Source organism: Homalodisca vitripennis, chromosome 4 (genome assembly GCF_021130785.1).
Source record: "Homalodisca vitripennis isolate AUS2020 chromosome 4, UT_GWSS_2.1, whole genome shotgun sequence".
NCBI classification, from domain to species: domain Eukaryota; kingdom Metazoa; phylum Arthropoda; class Insecta; order Hemiptera; family Cicadellidae; genus Homalodisca; species Homalodisca vitripennis.
Window position 1 is genome coordinate 202,947,651 of NC_060210.1, and position 12,082 is coordinate 202,959,732.

The window sequence follows — 12,082 nt, forward strand, 5'->3', positions numbered from 1 at the left end:
ATGTTATCACTCTTGTTTTACAAAGAGCCACAGTCCCACGCCTGGGACACGGATATTGCCCCCAACCCAATCTCGGCCTTGTGTGCGGTAAATACAACAATCGGACCCTCAATATCTCGAACAAAGTGCCGCAAGTCCCACTCCGTGCACACGGATATTGCCCCCAACCCAATCTCGGCCTTGTGTGCGGTAAATACAACAATCGGACCCTCAATATCTCGAACAAAGTGCCGCAAGTCCCACGCCGGGCACACGGATATTGCCCCCAACCCAATCTCGGCCTTGTGTGCGGTAAATACAACAATCGGACCCTCAATATCTCGAACAAAGTGCCGCAAGTCCCACTCCGTGCACACGGATATTGCCCCCAACCCAATTTCGGCCTTGTGTGCGGTAAATACAACAATCGGACCCTCAATATCTCGAACAAAGTGCCGCAAGTCCCACTCCGGGCACACGGATATTGCCCCCAACCCTATCTCGGCCTTGTGTGCGGCCCTGTGTCTCCCAGTTCGGTAGTTATCTCTTCCTCTAGTCCCGTACGAATGAATGTCTCGGCCCGTAGTCAAGGCACATTTAGACATACAATACAACGTTTTTTCTAAAATGTAGAGGCTAGGCAGAGTTAACAGTTGCAACATTTTTAAAGTTGACCTGCACGACTCTATAAACTTCAATTCATGGTGCGAATCGCTCGCTTCTGTAACTTGAAAATTAGTTACTTGCAGAGGCACCCCACAGTACCAATCCGTAATTGAGGTGTGGATAAATCAAGATTAATTTCGAAGATTCGTTGAAACAAAGAGTCGTATCATCACCATACTGCACGATTTTTCCGTGTGGCAGTGATGATTTTATGTCATTAACATAAAGCAGGAAGAGAATTGGAATTGAGAATGGATCCTTGAGGGACTCCATAATTCATATTCACAGAATTTGAAATATGATTAGAATCTTGGACAACTTGAGTTCTATGACTTAGGAATGAACTAGGCCATTTGAGAGGCACGCCTCGAATGCCATGCGATTCCAGTCTGTCAAGCAGTGTAATATGGTCAACACAATCGAAAGATTTAGATAAATCGAGAAACTCAATTAAAATGTTAGTTTGACTTTCCAATCCCTCTACAATCATATCGACAAGACTCACTATTGCTTCTATTTTCGATTTGCCCTTTCTGAAGCCAAATTGGTCATTTGAGAGCCGACTGTGTTTATTCAAAAAATGAAGCATTCGCACTAAAAACAACTTTTTAAAATAAATATTTGTAAGGAGTGGTAGTTCTTACGGTGTCAAGATAATGATCATAGAAGTATACAATAACAACGAATACTACGGATAAATGTGTAATAATACTGATATCATAATTACTGATTGATTGCATCTAAAACAAGTTCAAGTTTTCTGAAGCCAGTTTATATGCTTAGGCTAAAATGGTCTTTGTAATGTAAAATGTCAATGGAACCAGTGGTTGTCTCATATACCTTATAGTAGCAGATTAGCAGATGTGTTATTCTGTGTTCAGGTCGTCAGATTCGGCAGCGACTGCAGCGCCCCTCGCAGTCTGAGCAGAAGCGGCAACAACCAGTACTACTACGGGTGACCAATAGTTCCCGTGGAGCCGCTCCCGGGGACCGAGGGAGTCTACCCGGACAGTTCCAGGAGCTATTGTTTCTAGCAGGAGACGGTGGTGTGACGTGGGTGCCGGACCGTACACTGAGTACTGAGTACTGAGTCACAGTCAGCAACACACTTTCATCTGGCACAGTTAGCTCTTTTACATTTCTCTTATATTTTGAAATATTTAAACGTATATTTTTTCAAGACATCGTCTTAATATTTTTATTATATTGTGTTTGTAAAAAGAATGTTTGATGGTAATATATATATTAGTATATATAAGTATTACTGAACTCAGGTATAATATAAGACCGTTACGAGAATGCTTGTATGTTATTGGTAATAATCGTGATTGTTTAGACTGTGAAGCTATTTTAATGGTAAACTTGTTTTATAAACCGTTTATTACAACAATATTCCATTTAGTAGAATCGTTCGAATTAACAGAGGTAATGTGATATGAACCAAATTAACGGAGAAAATAATAAACTATGTAAAGGAAACTACACAAATAGGTTGACGTAATAATTAGTGTTAGAAATAAATCTGCAAATTGTGATCGGAGAGTAGGCTACGATTAAATTGTAATCGCTGGCATATTGTTATGTTACAAATTATCAAGTTTATGATATAATAACTATATTAGTAATTTTAAGATATTTGTTATATTACAGAAACGAGAATAATTTGATTAACTTTGTTAACATTTATTTGTAAATAGAATATTAATTTAAAATTGAATTCATATTATCTGTTTGTGAATATTCTACGTATATTTGTTAGCTGTATTGTTTCAAGTGAGTAACTGAAGTAGAACTGGACATAGTTACTAACACACACAGTGCCTGAACCCTGTATATATCTGACTGTAACGTTAAACTAGAATCGATCTTTGTAGACATTGTACAGTGTATTTCTGTACAGCCTGTTGTATGTGTTTTACTAATAAAATATGTTTGTATAGAAGCTTTGTATTTTTAATAAATCACAGTTTATTTACATTTTCCATGTCACAGATATCGTACCCATTTTACACAAAAACCTCGTAAATCTTATTTACATTAATTTCAGACAAGTCGTTTTGGTATTATGAGTGGCCGAGGATAGATCTCCACAGTGAGGAAAATATATCTCAAGACTGTAATTGTGCCTGCAAACTGAGAGGCTGCAAACCCATGTGAAGACTAAGTTATAAAACACATTCCTTGGTTGCGTAAGTACAGACAAAAGTTCTTTAGTAGCTTATCCGTCCATTGGAGTGCAGGATATGTACTTTATATGACTTAGTGATGATTGAAGCAAATGTCATGCTTGTATTCTGATATTGTAGGCACAAGTAATTCTCCTCCCTGGGAGGTTATAACTCAATGTTTGTAATGTTAAAGCCACATATTCATTAAACGTGGATGTGATGTGGTAATCTCTGGCAGGTTATAACTCAATGTTTTCACTCACTGTTTGTAATGTTAAAGCCACATATTCATTAAACGTGGATGTGATGTGGTAATCTCTGGCAGGTTATAACTCAATGTTTTCACTCACTGTTTGTAATGTTAAAGCCACATATTCATTAAACGTGGATGTGATGTGGTAATATGAGAGGGAGTGCATTTTCTACAAGAGCGATAACAAATTACGAATAAATTGTATTCAAATTATCCATCAAACATTTATATAACATTTTTCATTCTAGGAAGACCTTAGAATATATTATGTAAGTGATTTATGCACGAGTGTTTTAGAAAAATTTTAAAGCTTTCGTGGTTGCCCATTTTTTTACCGTCTTAACTAATTCCCATTTACAAAAACCGTCTTTCACAGTGTTCTCGTAATTCTTGTAAATTTGAAATTATAAAATATATTAGATATACGCTAATTTTAACAACTTACGCAGAGAAAGGAGTTAATTTAATTTGATTCCTGGAAAATATTCTAGTGACTGTTTTACAAAATTGAACGCATTACTAAGAGATTTCCTAAAGAAAGAAAGAAAGAAAGAAAGAAAATATTTATTTCCCAAAAATAAAACATAGTTAATACATAATAAACAATAACAGATATGTATACAATAAAGTCCTTGACCTGCCAGGGTGTCGACCAGAAAAAATATGCTATAAGATTTACACTAAGATAATTGAAGCTCACAAAATTAAAATATTAATATTTACATAGACATCAATATAATCTAAAAGTTTAACTTAACTGTTTTCCTAGAATGTACTAAAATTAAAATAAAAAAAAAACACGTTTTGGTTAACTAACATACTTAAAATACTCTCCCCCAGCTCTAAATAATTAATCTTTTTTTATATTTTGGGAAATATAATATACCTCTAAAGGCAAGCCTGTGCAGAGGTACATCTTCTACATTAACAAAATATTATAAGTCGAGCATAATAATTAAATAAATAATATAGTAGCTTACTCATTATATAATTAATAGACTACAAATAATGATAGGAAAACATTCTTTTTAGGTGCTGATCATATGTCCCTAATTTTGGCCGTAAAAGTTTAAATGTCTCAAGAAAAAACTAAAAAGAAAAAAAAAATGACTTTGTCTGTTTGTAGGCTTTCGCGATTTGAGCAGCGTCCTGTGCGTGTGAGTGTGTGTAGGTTTATGTGTTGGTATGGGTGCATTCTTTACTTAGATAATATTGTATGTAGGTGTAAGTGTACGAATTGTTGTGAATGTTGCTGCAAGGTCGCCACTCAGACTGAAGGCATCCTCGCCACTTTCTCCATCATGCGGCTCTGAGCGGAGACACTCCGCCCGTCAAAGCTCAGTCCTGGCAGTAATGCGAGGCGCCCCAGCCACAAGTCACGCCTTAGCCCACTACATTGAATAGGTAGTCTATACTGTCTTGTTTGAACAACCAGCTTCTTAGACTGCGTAAAAATAACTTTAAAACTTGGTAAAGCTTTTATATTTCCAGGAATAACGTTATATATACGAGGAGCTATAAAATTAAATGTTTTTCTAAAATAATCTATATAGGGTTTCGGGACACAAAAATTCCTTCTATTTCGCAATGCCATACTATGTAAAACGTCTTCTCTTGCGGCATATTTATCACGATTTATGTGGAAAAATTTCAAAACTTTAAAAACATAAATATATCTTACTGGTAAAATTTTTGTTTGACTAAATAATGGAAAAGATGGCTCCCTCGACTTAGATTTATTAATAATACGAATGAATTGTTTTTGTAAAACAATTAAAGAATTTAAATTCGTTGCATAAGTACCACCCCAGGCTGAAATTGCGTATTCCAGTTTGCTGTGAACAAGCGAAAAGTATACGGTACGTAACACTTCACTGCTGCATATATCTTTAAGGAAATAAAAAATTCTTAGATGATTGCTGAGCTGCCCTACTAATCTTGATACATGTATTTTCCAATTTAAATTTTCATCCAAACATATGCCAAGGTATTTAATATTGTTACATTGTTTTAAATTTACACAATTCTGACTACAGGCCGTATATTTTGTTAAACAGTCAACACATTTATAAGTTACAGGATTTAAAAGTATACACGTTTGTCTTAAGGAAAAATTCAAATAAACAGTTTTTTCAGGACTTAAAATCATTTTATTAACTGCGAACCAATATCTGAGAGCAGCCAAATCTGCATTCATAGCTTCTTGAATTTCCACATTACTGCCTTTGATGTAAGTTATAGCTGTATCGTCAGCAAATGATGTTACCAACCCTTTAAAATTGCCATTACACAAGTCATTTATGTATATTAAAAACAAAATTGGACCCAAAACTGAGCCTTGAGGAACCCCATACTTAATTATGGCACTTTCGCTCAGTACGCCATTTATTCTAACGCGTTGTCGCCTATTCTTGAGATAACTATGAAACCAATCATACGCAACGCCTCTTATTCCACTCTTGTACAATTTTTTTAATAAAATGTTGTGGTTGACCGTGTCAAAAATTTTAGTTTAAACATATTTATAATGGATTTTATACTACCTCTTGGGGATTAATAATTTTGTAATTTTATGTAAAACTTGTTAAACCGCTGAATTTGTAGTAACTTTTCTTCCTAGAGTCTAAATTGCATTCATGAATTAATTTGTTCAATTTTTATTTTCTCCGAAATGCCAGGATAAAAAAATACAGTCATAAATTCGTTCCAAAATCCATACTTTTTTACCATATTAAAAAATGTATCGTAAAGATGGTTGCAACTTAATAACTATGATTGTTAAGTATTATTGCCTTAAATAACTTGTTTTTTATTGCCTAATATGAAAAGGCTACTTTTATTTAACAATAATTATGTATATATTTTTTGGGCAATTTATACTCTATATTTGCCTTTATTTTACTAAACTGTATATACTGCATTAATTCTATATCTCTTTCTGCGGCCTAGTGCCTACAATACCATTCCTTACTGGATTAAAATATTCACGTACAGTGACAGACCAATGAACCATTGTTTCCCGAATCAGCTGTTTACTGTACACTCACCAACCAATCACAACGGTTGACTTATCAATTGCCCACCTTGCAAGCGTAGGCACGCTTGCTCGTTATACTCTCGGTCCCGCCTGGGGCACTTGTACTCTCTAGCCACTGCTGACCATACTTACTCTCTCCCCCATGTGTTACTCTCTCACTTAAAATATTAGTTTATTTCTATTTGTTGTACATTTACATTAACATTAAAGTCAGTGCTCTGGATTGGCAATCTCTACCAGAACGTCTCTGCTCCCGGACACCCGCGTCTACCGTGCTCTACAGGACTGGCCACAGTGTTATGAACTATTGGTTTGCGGTCGTATTGTGCGTGAGTGAATCCGTGAAGGACATCTTCCGTCTTCACGCCTGCCTACAAGACAGCAGCCTATTTCCACACTTACTGATCACAACCTGGCCCTCCACAACAGCAGACTACGGTTAGGTACCTCTCATGAAAACAAAGGTAACTGTTTATTTTCTACACTTTATTTGAATATGCACTGTTCATAAACTCATTATGTGTAACCTAGTGAACTCTTGTTAAAATAAGTGTGTTCGGCGTCTTCACTGCCTAGTGTGAAGTGGTCCTTCTTAATCGAGCCTCTAAAATATTATTTCACGGTTCTCATAACCAAAATTCATTCTTTTCATGGTCCTTAGCGAGCCGGATAATAAGAACTTTAGTCCATTGGTGAATATCAGTGCAATCTCAACCCTTATAAGCTATATACAGTGCATATTTCAAAGTGTGGTTTCAGGTTCTTTCACGATTGCAAAGTCCGTGCATATCGATTTTCCAGTCCCCTCTCCACTCATATCAGCTGTGACGTCTGATCATATCAGCTGTGGTGCTCTGTCGACTGCATTGTTTTGTTGACAAACAAGCTTTCAGACTATCACAGCACAGGTGAACTGATTACTGTGTTTAATGGTTACCGCTTCTCAATATTTGTTAGTTATCAGCCCTACTTGTAATACTCATTATTCTAAGCACGTTACGCGAACTTAAATATAAACAAAGGTAACTGTTTATTTTCTACACTTTATTTGAATATGCACTGTTCATAAACTCATTATGTGTAACCTAGTGAACTCTTGTTAAAATCAGTGTGTTCGGCGTCTTCACTGCCTAGTGTGAAGTGGTCGTTCTTAATCGAGCCTCTAAAATATTATTTCACGGTTCTATAACCAAAATTCATTCTTTTCAATGATTATAATCAAAAAGTAATTTCATACCTGTTTTCAAAGAGCTGATTCATAAGAAGGGTACCGGATAAATAACTTTAACGTACTAAATTTAACTTAACAAAATGAATTTACTACTTTTTAAATAATGTTAAAAAAAGTAAATTTAAAAGATATATTAGATAAATATCGGTTAAGAATATTTTTCACAACGGATAGTACAAGTTGAAACCGAATATGTCGTGTAGAGAAGCAGATATTTCATAAGTTAAACCTCGCATTCATCTTGGGTAGCCGTGACACGCAAGGGTGGGGCCGAGTCTGCATTTACAAATTACTTTAATGGAACCTTTACAGGAGCGTTTGCACCCTATTAGTAACTCTCGGGACAGTTAGTATTATAACCAATCGATAAATGTGGAGTTAAATTCCTTTGTGGATCACGTGAGTGGCAGGTCCAAAGTCTACACAGAGATTTTTACTTGAAATTAATGTTATATCAAGCAGGATTGTTGATTCATGGCCTGTTAACGGAGGAGCAGAAGATCAGTGTTAGAGTCACCAGAAACTATGATTTTTGAAAGAAGACTCGATATCAAATATAAATAAAAATAATTTTACGTCTCAATTTTAAACATTGAAACTTAAAGTTGTTGGTGAAAGTTGAGAGATCGCGAAACCTACGATAAAAAATTTGGATGTTCGTGTAGTACATGTTGTTTCATTAAATTTGCTGTGACTGTGGTATATAAGGGAAAATTTAGAGGCAATTTTATATCGAGGCGTTCAGGGACCTCCAGTGTGTTTGACAGTCCGGGTTTCCTGAAGATGTACGCAATAAATCTTGTGTCTTGCATAAAGATTGTACGAAAACATAAAACTCTCCTGAAGCTTTTTGCCTCTTACTATTAAATATTCACCAGTCATTTATAACATAAATGGTATTTGGTTCGAATGGTATGGTGTAATAAATTTGATGTATTCACGCTATTATAAAATAATGAATGTGTTTTACAGCTATTAGAATCTTACATTCCCAAAACTGACATAACATTGTAATAATCGAAATAAAACCAAAATATTCATTACTAATGAATTGTACGCGTTGTCTTGATTTAGTCATCATTACAAAAGGTAGGTGACACAAAAAAGAGAGGAGTGTATGGACTCCTTTAAAGGGGTTTATATTTATAAATATATTTTTAATATCGTTCGCAAATGACATTATTGACAACTTAGAAAACAGAAAAATTTCTGCACAGTATAAATTAAATAGGATTAAACTGTATAGAAATTACAAAAATTAAAGTCAAAATTTCAACAAAACCAAGAATTATGAGTTTAACGAAATATTTTAAAATTAAAAACATGTGATTCGATATTATTACCATGAAAACGTTGCTTCACAAATTAATTTCTAGGTCTTATAATGAATTATAAAAGTAGCCATCAAATATTAGTTTTTCTGAAGTGTATAATAGACTACCGTGACTACGGGAGAGCTCAAATACAGGATACTTCTTTAGTTCTAACTTCTTTAGTTTATGCAAATACTCTGTGGTGGAAGCTTGGAAGGTTTATTTCTAACCTGAAAATAGTGGTTTGTGTTTGTTTACAACAGTGTGTTTCTAAAAATGGAACTTGAAAAGAAAAGAAAAAAAGCAAACATATCTCAGATGCAGATAAGGCAATGTTTCTTGAAGTGATGAAACGATATGTTAATATAATAGAATCTAAAAAACATGATAACATGATAATTAAAAAGAAGAGGAAAGCTTGGGATGACATACTTGTTGATTTTAATGCTGAGGCAACAGTGACAAAAACATTAGGCCAATTAAAGATACTATGGAAGGACTGTAAGGCTAAGGCAAAAAAAGCAATGTCTAAAGAGAAGAGGGAAAGAATAAAAACTGGCGGTGGAAGTAATTACTATGAAATTGACCTAACCTCAAAAACCATTGTTGACATGATTCCCCAACTTTTTGAAAGTGTGTCTGATGTACAAGACGATGATAAGGAAGAGTAAAACATGGTAAGTAATGAGGAAGACAATTCAGAGAAGGAAGATGAACATGTTCATCAAAGTGAAATTAATGATAATTCAAATTTGGTGAATGAGGAGGTGCCCACTTCAAAAGAAACCAACAGCATGACATCAAATAAATATAAGTAGCATTGTATGTTACATATAATACACAGAGCGTTAAAAACTCCCTCCTGTACTTTGTGATATGAATAATTAATTGTCTGTATGAAGACTTAATTGTTTAGTATTAGGCTAATATATCTATTTGTCTTTGCCCTAGCTTTAATATAATCAACGAACAGCAAACCTATACATAGAGACTTGAAATTCGGTAAATAGACTGTTCCTTGGTCATAAGTAAACTTATACATTGTATGAAGTAAACACTTTATTAAAATGAAATTAATCTTTTAAAGAAAATAAATTTTAAGATTATTTTTCTAAAAAGTTCTATTATAACAGCATATTATAGGTAAGACGAATCCATGGCATAAAAGGCCTGCAAAACGACGGTGTATATTGACCATCATATATACCAGCTTAAAATCTTGCAGCAACAACACTATTGTCCCAAATCCTAGCATCGTGGTCGAACCTGGCCATCGACTTACAACATTCATTATTTTCATATCAGCATCACATATAAATTGAGCATTAATAGAATAAAAACCATTCCTATTTCGAAAAAGTTCATTATTATCTCCTGGTGGGCACAGTATTTTTATATGAGTGCAATCGGTTGCTTCTATGGCATTTGGTATTGGTGTATTAGCATTGATGTATCATAGGCTATGCAAATTCCTGTGCAAGGCAAGTGGTACTGTAAATTACAACTGTTGTCACACTAGTCACTGACACATTGTGACAACAAGCGTGATTGTGTCTATGATGTACCATAGGCTATGCAACTTCCTGTGCAAGGCAAGTGGTACTGTAAATTACAACTGTTGTCACACTAGTCACTGACACATTGTGACAGCAAGCGTGATTGTGTCTATGATGTATCATAGGTTATCCACCTTCCTGTGCAAGGCAAGTGGTACTGTAAATTACAACTGTTGTCACACTAGTCACTGACACATTGTGACAGCAAGCGTGATTGTGTCTATGATGTATCATAGGTTATGCAACTTCCTGTGCAAGGCAAGTGGTACTGTAAATTACAACTGTTGTCACACTAGTCACTGACACATTGTGACAGCAAGCGTGATTGTGTCTATGATGTATCATAGGTTATCCACCTTCCTGTGCAAGGCAAGTGGTACTGTAAATTACAACTGTTGCCACACTAGTCACTGACACATTGTGACAGCAAGCGTGATTGTGTCTATGATGTATCATAGGTTATCCACCTTCCTGTGCAAGGCAAGTGGTACTGTAAATTACAACTGTTGTCACACAAGTCACTGACACATTGTGACAGCAAGCGTGATTGTGTCTATGATGTATCATAGGTTATCCACCTTCCTGTGCAAGGCAAGTGGTACTGTAAATTACAACTGTTGCCACACTAGTCACTGACACATTGTGACAGCAAGCGTGATTGTGTCTATGATGTATCATAGGTTATCCACCTTCCTGTGCAAGGCAAGTGGTACTGTAAATTACAACTGTTGTCACACTAGTCACTGACACATTGTGACAGCAAGCGTGATTGTGTCTATGATGTATCATAGGCTATGCAACTTCCTGTGCAAGGCAAGTGGTACTGTAAATTACAACTGTTGTCACACTAGTCACTGACACATTGTGACAGCAAGCGTGATTGTGTCTATGATGTATCATAGGTTATGTAACTTCCTGTGCAAGGCAAGTGGTACTGTAAATTACAACTGTTGTCACACTAGTCACTGACACATTGTGACAGCAAGCGTGATTGTGTCTATGATGTATCATAGGTTATCCACCTTCCTGTGCAAGGCAAGTGGTACTGTAAATTACAACTGTTGTCACACTAGTCACTGACACATTGTGACAGCAAGCGTGATTGTGTCTATGATGTATCATAGGTTATCCACCTTCCTGTGCAAGGCAAGTGGTACTGTAAATTACAACTGTTGTCACACTAGTCACTGACACGTTGTGACAGCAAGCGTGATTGTGTCTATGATGTATCATAGGTTATCCACCTTCCTGTGCAAGGCAAGTGGTACTGTAAATTACAACTGTTGTCACACTAGTCACTGACACATTGTGACAGCAAGCGTGATTGTGTCTATGATGTATCATAGGTTATCCACCTTCCTGTGCAAGGCAAGTGGTACTGTAAATTACAACTGTTGTCACACTAGTCACTGACACATTGTGACAGCAAGCGTGATTGTGTCTATGATGTATCATAGGTTATGCAACTTCCTGTGCAAGGCAAGTGGTACTGTAAATTACAACTGTTGTCACACTAGTCACTGACACATTGTGACAGCAAGCGTGATTGTGTCTATGATGTACCATAGGCTATGCAACTTCCTGTGCAAGGCAAGTGGTACTGTAAATTACAACTGTTGTCACACTAGTCACTGACACATTGTGACAGCAAGCGTGATTGTGTCTATGATGTACCATAGGCTATGCAACTTCCTGTGCAAGGCAAGTAGTACTGTAAATTAAACTGTTGTCACACTAGTCACTGACACATTGTGACAGCAAGCGTGATTGTGTCTATGATGTATCATAGGCTATGCAACTTCCTGTGCAAGGCAAGTGGTACTGTAAATTACAACTGTTGTCACACTAGTCACTGACACATTGTGACAGCAAGCGTGAT

At 35.9% G+C, this 12,082-nt stretch overlaps 1 protein-coding gene across 1 annotated transcript in view; it reads left to right on the forward strand.

The window, feature by feature from the left end:
• Positions 1-2,587, forward strand: part of LOC124361376 (protein eva-1-like) — a 46,773-nt gene extending 44,186 nt beyond the window's left edge. The window contains exon 11 of the mRNA XM_046815423.1: positions 1,527-2,587. Coding sequence (XP_046671379.1) covers positions 1,527-1,604 — 78 coding nt within the window. The 3' untranslated portion in view covers positions 1,605-2,587. The remainder of the gene's footprint in view (positions 1-1,526) is intronic.
• Positions 2,588-12,082: the final 9,495 nt, after the last annotated feature.